Source organism: Aedes aegypti, chromosome 2 (assembly GCF_002204515.2).
Source record: "Aedes aegypti strain LVP_AGWG chromosome 2, AaegL5.0 Primary Assembly, whole genome shotgun sequence".
NCBI classification, from domain to species: domain Eukaryota; kingdom Metazoa; phylum Arthropoda; class Insecta; order Diptera; family Culicidae; genus Aedes; species Aedes aegypti.
Window position 1 is genome coordinate 365,740,621 of NC_035108.1, and position 19,785 is coordinate 365,760,405.

Here is a 19,785-nt window from a genome sequence, read left to right on the forward strand (position 1 = left end):
AAATATGTCTAAAATTGAAGCTTAGTTCATCTAAAATCTTAACATGAGTATATAAGGTATAAATTAAATGATGTCCAAAATAGATTACGGGTTTTGTTCAGTTGATATAATTTGGTCATCTGATGAAACACACTGGAATGTCGCATGCATGCATACTTGCAGGCGTTTTTCGTGGATTAAATGAAATTATTGATTATCACTAATTTACACATCCAATAAAAAAAATGCATAAGTCACATGTATACTCTTAAAACTTCATGATATGACCGTCTTTTTAAGAAACAATTGCATGGATATTGAGATAACGCCCCTGTCCAAATTATATTTGCATGAGGGTGTCCAAAATGTATATTTGATGTCCGAAATGTATAACAAACAGGCCGCTTAAAAACGCTATTTTGGAAGCTAATGCAACAGTTTGTAAACTTTTTCTCTTCAGAAACTCAAAGTACAATAAGACATTAAGCATATAAGTAACATGACGTAATAAAATATTAGTATCTAATGCAGTTAATCAATCGCCGTTTCCAGACATATCCTTAGCCTGTCCAAAATACATAATTTACCCTATAACGCTATTTTCATTCATTGTACGAATTATTTGTACTTGACAGAATTTCGCGATTCAGTAACTTTACGAAATAATCGTAAGATGTACGATATACAATTCGTAGATGTACGTTATCGTGTTGTTCGTATTACGAATTGTTTAGTATTACGAAACTAATCGTTTAATCTACGAAATCATTCGTTGTTTTCTGCAACGAATAATTTCGTAAACACATTTCGTAAAAAACAACATGACAACCGCAGCCGAGGGAGGTAAGAAGAAGCGCGTATAAATGTTCGTTCTGAATACGAAACAAACAAATTTCGATTACGAAATGTTTAGTACATTATAACAATCATTGTTTGTTTTGATTTCGAGCTTGAATCATAATACGAAGCTGGTTGCATACATTTCACGAAACTGTTTCGTTGCAGAAAATAACGAATAATATCATAGTTCAAACGAACGATTTCGTAGTATAAAACAATATATATTTTCAGTGCTGAAATAAATCTAGCATGAAATTTGTGAAAATAAAAAAAAAACTCGAGATCTTAAAGAAGTTTTGCCTGAATTCAATGTTAACTCCTACAAAAATTCCTAAGGTAATTAAGAATGGAATATCGAAACAAGAACCGATTGAAGAATCCTAGCGAAGAATCTTTGTGTAAATTCTAATGTCTCCAACCCCTATGTGACTTCTCTTAAAGTTCTTCAGGAAATTCTGTATAGATTGCTCAAGTAAGCATCGGTATTCAATCCAGTATTATTCCTCCTACAACAAATCCCTACAAAAAATCTTTTCAGATTCCTCCAGAAATTCTTCCGGTGACATTTTTCAAGACATACCTCAAAAAATGCCTAATGGAATTGGAAATCACCCAGACAACCAGAAGTCGCATAACAGTAGACGAACAATGTCGTTTATTTGTACAAACTGCATCACTCCCGCACTATATGGTGGATAAAATCTTCTGATCGATGAGTTTCCTCGCATAAAACGCTATTTTATGAGTTCATATATACATGCCATTTCGTCCCGCATACTTTTACAAAGTAAGTCGAATCAATCCGTAGCAGCTGTCAAAAAACTTTGTTATCATAAATTAAGTCGCATAAGAGTACATACTAATTCGCGAGAAAATCTGCGTATATCGCCTCAACTTTTGTACGCATAAGGCTTTTTCGCGATATCTTATACGTGAAACTTTGCAAATATAAGCATCGCATAACGCAACAGGTGATTTGATTATATGTACATTCTGGTTGTCTGGGCACCTACAAGATTTCCCCCAGAGTTGCTTCCGGATATTCTCCCAATTTGCTTCAGTAACTCTCTGCAGAAAATTTCAAATAGTTTTGTTTTAGTTATTCAAAAATTCTTTAAAAAAGAAATTCTTCATGACTTCCTTAACAAATTATTTCAGAGGTTATGCAATCTATTTCTACAGTTTGTTTTCCAAAAAATTCCACGCAAATACTCCCAGAAGTTTATTTGTTGATTTTTTCGGTGATTCCTCCGAGAATTCTTTTAGAAAATTTTTCACTGTATCCTTTAGAAATTAATAAAAGAGATCTTCTAGAGATTCATACAGAAATTTATTACATTTTTTTAAATAGAATTTATTGATTCATTGTTAGGTTCGAACGACTTTTCTTGAAGATTGTCATGAGTATTTTGTCGAGAAAATTTTCCAAGAATTTCTTGCCAAAAAACCAGCAACCAAGACTGTAATTTCTCTGACTATTCCTAAACAATTTTTCCCGTGAATTCCGCCAGAGGTATAGGGAGAATCCCGGCAAAATGTTAAACAAAATATAATCCAGAGGTTCATTTGATATTTTTTTGTAATTTTTTAAACAATTTACATGAAGAATTCTCCAAGCATGCCTTAAGAACCCAAAACATATATAAATCTTTACATAAGTTCTCTTCTATTGTGGTTTATTGGGTATTCAAAAGTTTCCACCAAGAACCAGCTACCAAGACAATAATTCCTCTTTCAATTCCCATACCATCCTTTCCACGGATTTCACCGCATATTTTACGGAAATTCATCCAAAAAGTCCTGCAGGATAATGTTCAGGATTTCGTTTGGTGATTTTTCCATCATTTTACATACCGAATCATCCAGAAATTCCTCAAGGACCAGAAGAACGTTTAGAAATCCTTGCACAAACACTATCCTGTAGTAGCGCATTAGGTATTCCTGAAGAAGAAACATTAGAGATTATTGAACGATTTCCTTTAGAAGTCCCTATAGGATTTTTTCATGAATTCTCCCTGATTGCCTCTAGAGATGCCCTGGTTACTGGTTGAAATCTTTGAGAAATCCTAAAATAAAAGTCCGTGAATTGATGTATTCTTAGAGTGAAATCCAAGGCAGATTTCCAGAAAAAAAATCTACAAAGTTTCAGAAAATATGTCTAGAGAGATTCTTAGAGGAAGTCCTGCAAATATCCCCAAATGAAGTTTCAATTTGAAAAAAAAAAAACATCAACTCACCTTGACTCCCTCCTTAGACGCTCATGACTATTGTGTTAGAAAGTGAGGATGGGAAAAACTCCCATGTCATCCTTACTGGGAAACTGAAATAAAATAATAGTCAAGCAACTGTTCAACAAATAACCCTCCTCTCAGAGCCAACATGAGTCCCTCCGCTAGATAAATGTATTTGGAAACGAAAAGAAACGACGACGACGACGGCAACGACGAGGGTGATACCGGTCAACGGAAGTGGTAATGTTGCATTCTTGAAATCTACAGCTAGAGCTTTCGATTGTGAATCAAACCAAAACTATGCAACGAATTCAGATGTGTGATCAGATAAAACACTAAGGACGGTCAGAGCTAAACTTTGCGGAGCGTAAGCATTTTCCCCTTGGATTTACCTTTTTTTTCGGTGCTTAGATTGAATTGTGTACTTTCCAAGGAAATGCTAACGATTGAACAGGGACAGTGGCCGAGCGGTGAATTATTTTTTCCTTCCAAGCGATCTAACGACCAATCCAATCCCACTTCCAACAGTCAGTGAGTGGAATGAAGAAGGGAAGCATTGGATTTTCCGGTTTGTTGAATCTGATAAAATATGAGCAGATAGGAAAATTTCCCCATTCTCGGATCGTTGTCGGCTGGGTCGATGGCAATAAGCGAGTAAATAAGGCACCCGGTGGAGAGTGAAATCGTTTATTGAATAAATCTTCTGCGATTGTTTCCTGGGTATTGCCTGGTTTTTTCCCTAGTGCTAGTTTGGTGGTATTGCCGATTTGCTTCGAGTGGTTCATTAAGAGAAGAAGAAATCAATTTTTTGGTCATTAGGGGCAGTTGGCCGAGAAGTAAGGAAAAACTGTGAGCGGTGAAAATGCAGACGAAGTTTGTTAAACGGAAATGATTGAAGTGATGATCGGCGATTTGTAAGGAAGATGATTCTATTTATGTGGTGGCTTGAACTGAATTTTGAACTTTTATGGTTTTGTTTTTACTTATATTTTTAATTACAAATATATTCTGCTGACTTCTACAAACTTTTGAACATATCTTTATTGAAGCATGTATAATTCTACATAAAAGTTGTTTGAGTTGCAAGCGTCCAAAGATTCTGAATTTCGTCATTATTGAACGTTTTTCTAAAATGACCCTCACCTAGATAAATAATTTACCTTTTATTATTGTTAGTGTTTTGTAGTATAAATTGAATAATTTTTCTTTCGGAAAAAGCAGGAAAATCAAATGGGGTCAACTTTCAATTCGGCGCAACCAGAAGTTTGAGAATTATTTTCCTCCAATAAAAAAAGAAAATTTCAGTACCTTTTCAGAAGCTGTTGAAAAAATAAATGTATTTCTCATTCAATCCAGATATACCAAGCCAGTGACAGAAGATAAGAGTGTTGCCGGCATGGCACATGAGAGAAAATTGTGATCATAATCGAAAAACGAGTGTTCCCAATGTGTGAATGTGTGTGTATGACTCGCATAATAAAGTATTAGCATACATAGAAAAAATAGCACAAAAATGACCGACATCAACCGCAACGGTCCGAGCTTTCTGAAGCACAATGGAAAAATCGAATCGACGGGTGGTCCCAGTGCTTCCAGTACGCTCAAGCGTAACAATAGCTATCATCAACGGTTGAAAAAATCCTACAGCGAATGTGAGTATGCCGGGACCGGACCTCCGGCAAACAACAATGGACAGCAATCAACGGTCAGTCGAAATGGGACCACCGGCGGATCCGGCAAGTGGCGATCTCAGCAGCAAGCGTCAACGCAGGTCGCCACTTCTGCCAAACTGGACACCGCCAACATCATCTCCACCGCTAACACTTCGGCTGATGATGATTTTAAACACTTTCACACGCTTCGTAACAGCTACGGGGGGAAATCCAATTTAAATGTAAATAGCACCAACGAGTCCTCAATAAAAACGCAAGTTCTGCTCCATCAGCAGAAACTGAAAGAGTACAGCAAATACGCTTCGGTTGCAGCTTCGGCCGCTGCGGATATGAACAACGATAGCTACTCGACCTGTTCCTCGTCACAGTCCGACTATCAACATCCGCAGCATCATTCGCACAAACATCATCATCGATACCATCACCACCACCACCATCAGCATCATCAGCAGCACCTTGCTTCCCAGTCTTCGTCGGCTCAGCCATATCCGGTGTCAACGACGGTGGCAGCCAATGCCACTTTGACCCGACCCATAGCTGCCGGTCACAACGCTTCCAGTTCTTCCATCTTGAAAAACAACAAGGACGCATCGGGGGGAGGAGGCAGTGCGAAGAATTCACTCAGGCGTGGTGCCGGCGGATTAAGCACTTTGTCACTGTGCAGCTGCGATGCCGAGACGGAGGTGAGTCCCATAATCCCGTAGGATAGTAGGCTGTAAGGGTATGCGATATTTCGAACGATTCCGTCAAATCCCGAACGAAACGAAATTTCATGGAATGCAATGAGGTGAAATTTATGTTTTCTAATATTGTTCTATTTCCTCACATTGGAAAAAAATATCGAATTTTGTCGTTAACAAACATAATCAAATGAAATTTCACGAAATATTAAGGTGGAGATAAATCGAAGCCAATCCTCAAAATTTCAAGAGCACAAATCTTGAGAACCAGACAGCGGTTTGAGCTGGAAACTTAATCTATTGGTTACACGTTGGTTATGTTGTGGATATATTGGAAGCCCACACAATAGAAACCTCAACCAGCGCAGTTGCTGGCTAGTGTAGTGTGCTATTCTTATACTTAAAAAACAATGCGCTCTCGGGCTAGACATTGGATATATATAGAAAGTGCTGTGTTTGGATGGGCATCTAATTCTTCCGAAAGAGGTGCACTTTGCGAAAAAAGGACCACGTGATTATTGAGCTGAAATCGAATTCAGGTTAACTTCTGCGTTCATGAGTCCTCTCATGGCGTAGTGGCAACGCGCCCCAACTAGGAATCGGGGAGTCGTGAGTTCGATTCTCACTGAGAAGACGTGTAACTTTTTCGCAAATCTTCACATCAATTTGTCCATCTAATCCAATTGCAAATTATATGTAATGTTTAGCTTTTCGGTAGTTGTTCTTCTGTTATGCTTTCAAAAATTTTCAGGATTATACGAATGCTCTGAAAATCAAACATTACTCTTAGATTACACAAAATCCCAACAGAGCAAGAACTTCGCTGCGAATTTATTTGGATACTGGAAGGATTCACTGGATGAGACTTTTAGAAAATCTCTGAATTTAAATTGTATCCTTGGAAGAATTCCTATTTCAATATTCGTGAGAGTTTGTAGCAAAAAATATACTAGGGAAGTCACATGATTAATCCGTGGTAAAACCAATGTGACATGTTTGAGGTCAAGCTTTATTATGATATCTGGAAAATATCAAAATATGGCACTTCAGGACCTTCTACTTAAATTTTAACAAATCAAAGAATATTTCCAAATCTGGTAAATCTATATGAATTTTTCAGAAAAGTTTAAAGGAATACTTGAAATAACTACAAGGAGAACATCTAGAAACAAATCTTTAAAAAATCTCCGTTGGAATTCTAGAGAACTGTGTGAGTAAGTTCTTCCGGAAACCATGTAAAGATCTTTTTATGTGATATCTGGAGTAATTCATAGAAAAAATGTACAGGGAAAATTTCTAAACATTCTTTTCTAAATCTGAAGCCATTTGCAAGCTTCCTTGAAAAATTCGAATCAGAATCTTGTAGAAATTGCTAGGATAATGAGTTAAAACTACTCGAGGCAATTATTGGAACAATCCTTGGAGCATTTTTTGAAGAATCTTTTTCTAAGGCAATGCTTAGAGAAATTCTCGGTAAAATTCATTATTAGGCGGGGGGGGGGGCGGACCTGGTGTAGTGGTTAGAACACTCGCCTCTCACGCCGAGGACCTGGGATCGAATCCCATCCCCGACATAGTCACTTATGACGTAAAAAAAGTTATAGTGACGACTTCCTTCGGAAGGGAAGTAAAGCCGTTGGTCCCGAGATGAACTAGCCCAGGGCTAAAAATCTCGTTAATAAAGTCAAACCAACCAACCAACCATTATTAGGCGGGATTTCTGCGTTAAAGAAGTTGAAGGAAAATTAAATTTCTGGAAAAATGTTTGAAATAATTCTTGAAGGTTTCTCAGAACAATCGTTTTTATGAATCGCAGGTTGCATTTCATCAAAGATGGTTACAAGGTAAAATATGAACGACTCTTTGTTTTGCTATATATTTTACCGGCGACACGCTATTCAAGTAACATTACAAATCATCGTTCAACGATAAAAGAGGAAGAAATCAAAACAAACACGCTTTAAAACAGTCACACAGAATTGAGAACGACTTTCACAAAATCAGGCTCTTATGAACCAACAATTAGGTTTTACAAAAATGTTGTTTTTACACATGTTAACAAAATTGCTTCTGTGCTGCTTTTTACTTTTTTTATCTTTTATGGCATTCAGAGTTGATTGACAATATCTAAAAGCCTCGTGTTAGCTGTGTAACTGTTTTTTTTTTAGCGTGAATGTCATACGATTACTTATGTCGAATTCGTTTTTGAACCTAGGTTGGAACTGGCGCAACCCGTTCTGAATCACAGTTTCAACCCCAACCCGATTCAGGTTCGACCGAACTACAATTTGCTTGATGTTGTTTTGTTTATTTATTGATCACCGACCCAGTTCCTAAAAACGAAAACGACATTAGTCATTTGGTGGACACTAGGAGAACGATACGTATTAGTTTGCTTTTGACTCACTAGAGCGGCGCTTTTCATGTCGCCTTAAAAGGACGGGAGTCGGTTATCTTTTTTCCTTCTAACCATCTTTGAATTCATAGAAAATTTTAAGAGAAAATTTAAATAAAATGGATTTATGAAAAACTTTATGCAACTATTTTAGGGAAAAATCCTCAGAGAGTTATCAAGATCATGTTTTCAAAGAATATCTTGAGAGATTACAAAAGATATCTGAAGAAAAAAGATTTTTGGGAACAAAATATTGGTGATTTCTCAAAAATATTATTCTTCTTTTCGATCAAGTAAGAGAGGCAATGTATGAAGTAAATTTCATTAAAACTTACGTAGAAGAAATTCCGAAAATGGCTTCTTAGACTCGTACTTGGAGTAATCCCAATATGCTTCCCAGTATGTTTGCTAAAATTGCTGAAACAATCAAATGTTTTATTCCTTGTAATCAAGCATGGGAAACACTCACTCGCGTTTCCCTCGCTCGCTTAAACCCGCACAGTCGGGAGCGAGAAAGCCGTTTCTTTAACCAAGCCGAAAGTTTCGCTTTCTAGTGCCCATTCTGCTTCTTCGGCGAGCACTAAGCGAAAAAATAAACGGCAACTGATTGAGTCACTACCGATTCTGAAAGACGAAAGCAACCGAATGAAATACCGAATGATTGTTTACATTCTGATTCCATTCGAGTGGCATTTGGGTTTGAGTGCTGATGAGCGTTAACTGAATGGCAATCCACACAATGGAATGATTCAGTGAGTGAGAATCCGCTCAGTCAGTTCAATGCATTCGGCGAATGGATACTAAATGCGTTCACTCGTGCCTCGCAGATACATGTGTATTGGTATTTACTTCTCTTCGTGTTCCTTCCGATTCTCGCTATTACAAAATCGGTTTCGACGCTTTCATGCTACACTCCACCCAGTACCGTTCAGCTATCACTGAATGGTCGGTAGCAGCAGATTTTTTGCTATTTTTTCTCAGTGGCGTTCGGGTGAGTGAGTGAATTTTCCAATAGTTGTAATTAAAAAAAAAAAAGTTTTGTCATGATTTCATAAATGCATTCTTGAAGGTATCTTGAGAGGAATAATTTTCCAAATATTTGTTGAGATTTCATATAATCTCTCGAAAAAATGAAAGATAAATTCCCGGAAAGTTTTGAAATTTGATAATGCTGAGAACTCGATGAAGAACTTCGAGCTACGGGCAAGAACGATTTCTGAACTAAATTATTGGAATGGTTATTATAGAACAATCTAAAGAAAAATATACACGCTCGAAAGATCGAATACTGGCGATACTCGCCTTGTCGATCTTTGAAGGACTTTCTTCACTAGTCCTTGACTAGCACCAAGAAGCCCTGACGCACGATTTATACCACCAACCACAGAAATTTCACAGATCTTTTTTGCGGGGGGACCGATCACACACGGGCCAAAAGTTAAAGTTGGGACCAGTGAATCAAATTATCATCAAAACAGACGAAAAACAAACAACAAAGCAAGCTCGCTCACAACCGTTTGTCGCAACTGTTGCGGATAAGGACACAATCAAAAGCAAATTGCAAATAAAAACAAAAGTTCCCAACAAGCCTTGAACGCAGGACCTTTGAATTATAAATCGAATACCTTAACACTGTTCCACTAAAGGTTTCAAAATGGACTGGTCATTATTTGCCAATATTAATACATGTTCCATGTACAGCGACACATACTGTGTTGTTCTTTGAGGCCCATCGTCGTATCTGCTGACATGTTTGGGTGTCAATTTTTGCTAAGCTATTGCGATATTATACGATGCTTTCTGGATTGATATATGATTTATCAGTTTATAAACTTAACTCGATTCTTTGTTGCACTATTTACGACATGTTTTGTCGTCAATACAGATTGTCGTTTATGATTCGTACTGGGGATTTATATACAACTTGTGTTGACATTGATAGCGTTTAATTTGACAACTTGTGAGATTCTGATTTTTGACGTTTGTGTGATTTTTGAAACGCGCAGCTATTCAGCTAGACCAAGCTGAGAGTCGTGGGTTCGAATCCCACCGGTCGAAGATCTTTTCGGGTTGGAAATTTTCTCGACTTCCCAGGGCATAAAGTATCATCGTACCTGCCACCCGATATACGCATGCAAAAATGGTCATTGGCATAGTAAGCTCTCAGTTAATAACTGTGGAAGTGCTTACAAGAACACTAAGCAGAGAAGCAGGCTCTGTCCCAGTGGGGATGTAACGCCAGAAAGAAGAAGAAGTGATTTTGGATGCACATTATTGTACTACACGTGGTTCATTGGGAACGTAGCTACTGTGCAGTTCTACGTGTATTTTGCTACTGATTCTATTTACAATTTTGCTGTACATTATCCAGCATACAGCGTCGCTGAGTGACCTTCGGCTACCAAGGTTCGGTCAGTATAAATCTATCACGCTCACTAAGTACTCAAGGCGAGATGAGAAAATGCTTGGTGCCATTTGGATATCATGAATTCATTGATAAAAACTATGTACCATTAATGACCATCTTCAACACTTCAGAAGAACCCCATAAGAAGCTTCTTGAGAATATGAGAAGTTATCTTCCATCAGATTTCTTGATGAATTCATTTCAAGATTAATCAAGAACTTAACAGATGCTTCATATTCTCTAAACATTATAATAGGCATTTCTTTTCGTCATTAACTGCTCAAGAAATTCCACGTATCGTTTCTTATCGCTATGAAAAAAACAAATCCACATCGCATACCCTTAGCGATTTCTAGGTTAGGAAAGGTGAGGTGGCGTTGTTGGTCGGCTGAAGCGTGGTCCCTTTTCGCGTTTTCCTCTGCTGCAGCACGGTGCTGCCGACGAGAAGCGATGGAAATTGAATCTCGCTGAGTGCAGACTCCTCTGGATCCGATTTGAGCCATAATTATCGGATAAATGGCAGTAATTAACCTTTGTTGAATCTTTGCCTTGAAACGAAGTATTTTCACTGCAGCAAAGGAGCATTTGTATAAAGATGATTATATTATTTGCTACCCAAGGGATTTATTTCACTTGAAGGAGAGCGTTGCTAACGGGGTGATATCGTACAAACATTCAATTTGATTACTGCGTACTCAAGATCAATAGCCAATTAGGTTTGCATGATATTTTTCATGATGATATTTAGTTAGAAATTGCTCTTGATTATTTTTTCTGAAATTTTGTCATTAACAACAATAAACAAAAAATATCCTAAAATTCAATCAACATTATTTGTATCTGTAGATCTCCAACTGAATTATATTAAACAATGTTAAAAAAATTGAACCTGAAATTACTCTAGGGATTCATCTAGTAAGTTTTCTATGATTTCCTATTGCTTACCAATTAAATTTCTCCAAAAATTTCTGGGATTCGTCCAGGAATTTGCAACTATACTTTAAATATTTTTTCGAGCATCGCTTTCTTGGATTCTTCTATTAATTATAAGAAGATACTCCAATGATTGTCGCAGCAAATTTTTAACTTTATTACTTGTTTTTTTTACGGATTTCTCGAGGAATTCATTACGCTATTCCTTCAGAAGTTATTGCAGAGATTTGTCAAAGAATACATCTTTTATATATGAGGAAAAATGTGCGGACACCATGTTACTGGTATTGTTGCGTTCCGGAGCCTCTAAGTGAAACTGGCGCCATCCACAATTTACGTAACGTTTGAAGGAGTAGGGGGTAGTTAGTTACGTATTGAATGGATTCTGCCTGAGCAGTGTACTTTGTCTTAAACTCTATTTCAAAAATCAACATTTCTTTGAATGACCTCGTTTCCACAACGATTTTCTTCATGGATGGCTAGGAAAGTGTTCCAACAAGCACTTATCCAAAGTGCCGAGAAATGTCAGCTTTCGTTATTGGGCCACAGCTCCGATCCATCACTGCCCCAACAGTGGCAATTCCAGGTGACACACTGTTTGCCTTCGTCACTATAACATAATAAGGCAGACCTCCTTATTGTATTAACTCCAGCAAGCGTGCCACATCAAACATCACCCTAATCACTCGCTCCTAGTTTCCATCATCATGCACTCAAGCAGTCTTCTCCATCATCATCATAATCATTATATTCCTCGCTTCCTGCTGCTGTATGTTCCAACATTGGATACTGTTCCAGACACAACCGGACCAGCTTGAAGAAGACATTGATTTAGGGTAATCTATCTTCAGATTTCCACCCACCCAGAGGACGTGTGATCCACTTTTCTGAGTTCAGCTTTTCCCGGGGAGAACTTTTGCAGGGTGGGCTTGAATGAAGTTGAATAACAGAATATATGAAGTAGAATATTTGTGATTGCACTACTGATTCAGTGATGTATATATCTCTGAGAAAAACTATAAAAGTTCTGAGGTTTCTCCCGAATTAACACCAACAACTACTCCAAGAATCTGAAAATTTCCTTTGAGATTAATATAATACCTATTTATAAGAATTTCACTAAGGATTTATTTATTTATTTGTTTCGTCAATCAAAAATAAACTACTTGTTTGCACTTAAATCTATGTATATACTACTATATCTTACAGAGTTAAAGTATATTCTTAGGTTACTACGCAACATTGTTAAGTCTATTGTTTCGCAATGTTGATTGTATAAACTCATCATGCGATTAAGAGGAGAAAATTTTGCATAATTAGTTCGACGGTGTTACGACTCCTCAATTTCCGAGAAGGAGTACAAAAACTCAAATGTTTGTTTAATGAAATGTTTAATAGGTTTGGAGAATCAATACGATGCTAAACAATATCGTTCACGAATGCAACCTTAACGGATTCGCGACCCTTTTCCAATGTCAGAATATCAATGAGCATGCATCTTGAGGCATTAGATGGAAGAGGGAAGGAAGTTCAGCCTAATTTTTGAAGAGCAAATAACAGAAATTGTTTTCGAACTGATTCAAGACGATCTTCATACGTCTTCATAAAAGAAGACCATAGGGGAATTCGGGTTAAAACCGACACCCTAAGCTTATTGATCAAATTTGTGTACTTTCGCTTGTTAAATGAATCTAAAATTGTTGTAGAATCATATATTGGTTATAAATCTACCCAAGCAGCACATATTGTTACAAGTAGCTTACAGCAACGGCTACTTAACATATTCAAAAGTTACAATATGATACACATGCAACATGGAAAAATACTGCTATGTAACCGAAAAAGCGCAAAAAGTCGGGCCTTATGTAACTTGTTTGTTCGTTACATAAGAAGTTTACGAACGACTGCTATGTAATTTGTTGATTACGCATGGGTTTTCCTGCGACAAAATAAATGAAACGGCGTTGAAGTTGTTGTTACTTTCTGACAGTTTTGGAACCGAACAACCATTTCAGAATTGAATGTCAATAAAAGTAATGCGTATGATTTTCGAACGCGTAATTATTCACAAGTACATAATAGATTTAATATGCCGATTTGAATTTGTGGTGAAATCAATCATTTTACTTGCTCAAAATTGACGCGCTCATAAAATAGATAATAAGTTTATATTGAATAACACATGATACCTGGATTGTTGAGATATTATTCCATTAGAACTGACACAAAAAAAATGGAAATTGGTGCTGTTACTCAAATCAGCAGTGTTTTTGATTTTAATTAAATTGTTTGTGAAGATTGTGATTCCAAAATCACGTTGTTTCGTATCCCGCAGTTGGATTTTCTGGGTTGCCTATCATAAATCGCCATTTAATTTCATCTTGCTGCAGAAACACTTCCGAATAACTGTTTGAGGACAGCCAATCTAAAATGATGAAAACTATTGAAAAGCTGTTAGAGAGGCTGCAAATTGTAAATTCAACAATTTTAATTAATCACTGGAAAAATATCTATGAAAACAATAACTAGTCATAAAATGGTAAAGTTGTTATATCAAAATTCACAATAAGTATGAAATGTTTTGACATGTAGTGTTGTCACTGTCAGCAAGTTACTCGTTTGTTACACATTAGTTACCCAGAAATCTTATGTTATTCTGAAACTGATGTGTAACTATACTGAAACTGCCAATAAATTACACTGCTGTCAATAGGGGAAGGGGTATTAAAATGAACACTTAAACGATATCGTCTTGCTTTTAATGGGAAAAACGATGAATTTGCGATAAACCATCAAATAATGTGCAAAAATTCCCTAAGCCAATTGACTGGAACCTTACAAAAGTATGAAAATTAAATGCTCCGTCTAAGAAAGCACATGGTTTGTGACGTGCTCAAATGGTTCAAATAGGAAAGAAGGCAAATTCATGCGTGTGCTATAATAAGGGCGCAAGTCGCATGATCGATTTCTCTTCATCGATCCTCTCTTCTGCGAATAAAGGTGACAAGATGCGGGTTTGTTAACAATTTTTCACTACAAGACGCTAGGAAGTAATGCAATCTTGCGTCCTGAGGTGAAACAACGAATTGAATTTAGAAATTCATCAATTTGTGCCAATTTTAGGGACTGAGGGTAATATGCCCATGATAACGAAAATAGCGATTTAGATGTGAGAACATGTTTTTTTTTAAATTATAATCGGATATACAAATATGTTCTCTATCAAATAGTAGAAACAACATCCATCCATTTGAGTATTTCTAGGGTTAATAAATCAATTAAAAATTGCGTGCTTATGGGTCATCCATAAACCACGTAGTCATTTATTGGGGGAGGGGAGAGATTTTGCCCAATGACCACGGTCCATACAAATTGTAATTTTTGTGTCTGGACAAATAGCTACTAGGGTGAAGGTGGGTCCAAAATTGGGAAAAAATAACCGTGTTGTTAATGGTAGCCCCTTGTGCAATTCTGTGCTGTCACTTCTATAGGGCCTAACTAACATGAGTGATTTCTTTTCATCGATTCTGCATAATGCATACCTACAGGCGTTTGTTCTACTGTTATTGTTCAATAAAAGATACATGCTGATGCGAAAAATTAACATTTGTGAGGTTCTATTTTGCGCGTTACTTCAGCGTGGCATTACGTTTGGTACAATTTGAATTCAGCACCTGTTTTGGTGTTATGAAATAGGGGGGTGGGGGTTTTGCCCCCACGAGTTGATTAAAGTTGAGGTCCTTCGATAAGTTTTTCAAGGACAAATTTAACATATTTATTGCACGTAATACAAACTATGACAGTGCATAAGTGGACCCTGTGGGAGTTGGAATCCTAGAACAAATTTCAACAAAGAAGACAGCCACTGACTGCTGTCGTCTAAAAGTAATTAAGCTTAACAAAACACAATCATTTACGGGATTGATTGTTTAACGAGAAACTTGTGACGATCGACGCGCCACAATAATTCGTGGACGGAGGGTATTAGAACTAAGTTGGAGATGTTGATTTCAAAATTTTGAAGTAAACATCACCTCCAAACACTAGCGATTTTGCGGTGGAATGTTGACGTTCGATTACGAATTGTCTAGAGGACCCAAACACTTTAACGTTCAAGGATCCGTCATCGTAATCATCGAAACTTCAACAGCCATTTTTTTTTGTTCAAAACTGAAATTTGCTCGTCGAAAATGTGTTCACTGTGTTTCGGTTGGAGAATAACAGTGAACACATGAATATATTCATTCCGTGTCATGGGCGCAAAGATTGGCGTTCTCCATAAAAGTAGAAAAGAGAACATTACAAATGTAACTCAATGTTTTGTGATATGTTTACTCCCAAAAATTGTACTTCATTTATTAATTTGTTTGTTAATTATAACTAGTTCTATCGCACAACATCAGAGATGTTAATTAACGCAGCGACACGAAGTAAGACTAAGACAGCTAAATTTTCACATACTTTCATCGTCATTAAAATATTATGGAAATGTTCATTTTATGTTGGTGGTAGAACACACGAGCAAAACAAACATTTTTGAATATTTTTATTACAGTCCTAAAAAAACATCTATGAATGATTATAATCCCTTCGAAAACAGTTCTAAAGGTTTCGGCTTCGACATCAAATCATTGAAAAAGCTCAACATCTCCGTGCCTAAAATTACATCAGTTTCAATTTCTGAACGTGATTCTGACTTCAATTTATCTTCTTATTAACAAAAACACTCTTATTTATGCTCTAAATCATCCGTGCGTAATAAAAATTATTGAAATTTGTTGTTCATGCGTAACAAGTTCGGCGTTCATTTACCATCCTGTTCATTTTTTCACCCCTTCCCCTATGACAAATGGTAAACAAACTTCATGCTGTTACACACATGTGATTTAGCAATCTGTATGTGACCTAGCGTGTTATTTGTTTCTTTGCAACCACAGATTCAATTTCAATGTAACTTATTCATTTTGACAGCTCTAGGTTAAGTTACATGCAAGTAAAAATGCAACACCTATGTAATGTAAACAAAGCGTAAGTTACAATGTAATAGTTTAGTAACCAAAATTGAATATCATCAATAAGATATGCTACAAATTATCTGAAATGCAACGGCAATGTAATTTGTTTTATTTTTATAAAATATTGCATTTGTTACCAGTGCTACTTGGGTATCATTCCTTGCAATTGCTGGATGATATATTAACCCCTCTACCGGCAGCCTCATTTTTTACCATAAACAAAATATTCAAATCGCGATAACTTTTTTGTTTCTCGATATTTTTGCACCATTTCTCCACAAGTTCTTAAAAAACTTTTCTAGTTTTAGAATCTGTGTCAAAATTGATCTGGATCCGGAGATACTCCAAAATTCTTTGGGGCAGCTAAGCAATCATTCTGCTATATTAAGACAGTGAGCATATAGAATGCAATTAGAAGACTGTTTTACGGCTTACTCAAATGCTTATTGGTAAGTATTATGTAGATGGGCAAATTGGTCTAATTTTGGAAGCGAATCGTAAGTGACTCACTCACAAAAGTGAATCGACTCATTTGATAAAGTTAGTGACATTAAAAAAATCAAAAATAAATCATGAACAAAGTACAACAAACTAAGCATAACAATTTCTGAATTATATCATTTTTATATATGATGCTACTTCAAATATGTACACATGTCTAGTGCACTTCACTATGATGAATCCAGTTAAAAAATGTTATCCCTAGTAAATTTTTAAACTCCCTTCTAAAAAGGCAACACAACCATAAGAAAATGGCTATTTTTACAAAAAAAATCTTAAATTAAATTATCCAGGAATTGCTTAAAGCAGTGCTTTGAAAAAAAATCAAAAAGAGGTTCAGAAACTTTTCCAATGCTTTCTCCTAAGTTATCCCTTGCCGAATTTCTTAGAAAAAGTATTGTTTTAAAAAATATCCTTACAGCTTCTGCAGTTAAAAAAAATTAATTGTTTCCAAAAAATAATTCCTAATGCAATCTGGCTATGATTTGTGACTTATAAGGGAAATGAAGAATGAAGAAATATTTTTGAAAACTTGCAGCAGATTTCCCGAAGTTGTCATTTTAGATAAATACTTAGTTTAAATAATAATTCTTGGTATTTTAATATGAACGTATAGGAAAATACGTTGAGATATTAATGAGGACTTGCTTTCTTTTAAAGGTGCTCTCCAATACTTCGAACTGTCATAGAATCAGATGCAAATCAATCCACAGAGCAAGCGTGCTCACAATCAATTGCCTCAGTTTCTGCATATAGAGATACAAAAATGTGAAGACAAATATCTAGTGGAACATTAAGAGAAATGCCAAGAGAAATTCTAGAAGAATCTGTTTTTAGATTCCTTGACGAAATCATTATAAAATAACTTAGCAGAAATCAATAAATGACATATGGAATATTGGATGCAATCCAATGCAATAAATATTGTTAGCTATGGACAAAATTTGTGTTTCGGAAATCTAAATCATATTCACAACGTAAAGTACAACACAAATATTGTTTTTCAGTAAACAAGAAAAAAAACATTTCTCATTAACACATCCTGTAACACTAAGCTAGAGAAGCCGAAAATAAATGAAGACAGACACAAGCAAAACTGACCACGACAATATCAGCATCCCTTCCCATCCATCATCACCTTGCCCACGTCAAGGTGAAGATCAGAAACGAGAGAGACTAACCAAACTTTACCACGAAAATCCATTAAATATTTACGCAACCACTTTGGCATCACCTAGTCAGCTATAAGCCAACAAACCACCAACCGTCTCCGCCTTCGACGCACTTTTCTAGCATATTTTTCTCTAACCCCTCTTCGCTATTTTACTTTTCCAAATATTTGCAGATAATACCGAATCCATTAAGGCCTCTCTATCAGTATAGCTTGGACCGGAAGAACACACGGCAGCATACGTATACGTGCGAACAGAACGCCCAGATTTTGCTGCGACTGGAAAAGGACCGTGCAAGAAAGTACGGCTCATCTGGAAAACTGGTAAGTTCACCTAGCTGCTACTGGATGCACAAATTGCAAAACTGAACTCAATATGCGAGAGCAGGACCGGGGACCACGTGTGCGTGTGGGATGTGCAGTGAAAATTGATGAAATTGCCCCTGGGGATGTAAATTCTACGTTTTATCGGTCTGGAAATTGAGTTTGGTTTGCGTGTGTGAACTGAAGCTGTAAATTGAGCCAGTCATTCGAGGCCTTCCGTTCCATTTGATCAGAAAGGCAGGGCAGTACATCCGGGGGCTATCAATTCTATAAATCAACAGTTATGTTAGTTGTGTCAATGTTACGAGTGAATTGACCGCTTCCATGCCTGATGAGAAAATTATTGGGGTTTGAACAGATACACTACTCACCATAAGTATTGAGGATTTTGCCCTCCAATAGACTCACACTCAAATAATTTTGTCCCACCAAAATATTCTCCCACCATGTTTGCCATATATTGGATGGCGTCGTAGCTAACAAAACCAACAAGTAACGCACATGTAACGCATTATGTTGAATTGTACTTTGAATGCAAGGTGCGTGCTTCTATGAAAGTGCCATATAAACTGATGTGTGAGTATTTATTTTTCCTCGTTGAAGATGTGCACGATAATCTATTCCTCAACTAAACGAACAATATAGAATCAAGTATTGCAATACGCCGAAATCACCTAAAACTGAATATTTATGATGAAATATATTGGCATTCTTACTCTCTACAAGGTTGCAGTAAGTACTATGGCTATAGGCTTTGAAATAATTTGATACCATTACCATTTCAGTAGAAGACATAGATAGTTTTCAAGTGCTAGATCCATTTATTCAACCATGTACATAGTTCTCATTTCGATTCACATTCCTGATTGGACATAATTCAGCGCCTGAAGGCGTCTGAGTCTTAACACCTACCTCAAAACCTCAAATGTAGACGAAGCCAACTCAAACAGAAACGAGTTCACTTACCAAACTTGGCTACGGATCGTATTCACCTGTACAAAGCATACGAAAACCATACCGAATCTCATTTCCTAATGACAGCCGTTTCCCGTTACTAACCAAACACACCATCAAGAAACACTCAGTTGGCAAATATGGTAGACAAGACGACCTATCTACACCCACACACGCATTCCACACCGTATTCTGGCTCGTCAATTATTGTAATTGATTTTGCACTATGGCTTTGCTGCCATTTTCATGCTTTCTTTCCCTTACCACCCATCATGTTGAACCACCCGTAGAACTTTACCGCCTCCACTAGTGACCTCACGACACTGCCCACGTCTGCCAGCATAGGTGGTCTACAAAAATCGGCCACCACAACGACCATGGTCCCAATGACTTCCACAACGGCGTCGACACCGGTCACTGCATCAACGACGATGACGATGCCGGCAACGGAACTCAGAGCCGGAAGCTGCAATAACGAGACTGTATCCATGGGGACACTCCAGTACCGTAGCGGCATCTACCCGGAAAACAGCTACATCGAGGTAAGTGGCCAATGTTTGCCAGAGTTTGAGCATATGTGGTAAGGTAAGAGCCCGGGATCAGAAGGGTTGAGATTGCGGGTTAATTGCACTGGAGTCTGGATTGTTTGTTTGTCCTCTCTGTTTTGGAAGGTCCAACTCAA

General features: G+C 37.0%; 1 protein-coding gene across 3 annotated transcripts in view; it reads left to right on the forward strand.

The window, feature by feature from the left end:
- LOC5580322 overlaps window positions 1-19,785 on the forward strand; it is a 198,779-nt gene that overhangs the window by 79,944 nt on the left and 99,050 nt on the right. Inside the window, exons 3-5 of one of the 3 annotated variants that reach the window (XM_021846526.1) lie at window positions 4,407-5,406; window positions 18,000-18,149; window positions 19,394-19,645. In XM_021846526.1, coding sequence (XP_021702218.1) covers window positions 4,564-5,406; window positions 18,000-18,149; window positions 19,394-19,645 — 1,245 coding nt within the window. In that variant the 5' untranslated portion in view covers window positions 4,407-4,563. Of the gene's footprint in view, window positions 1-2,044; window positions 5,407-17,999; window positions 18,150-19,393; window positions 19,646-19,785 lie in introns of those variants that run through there. The other 2 variants (XM_001662980.2, XM_021846528.1) reach the window with 2 other exon arrangements.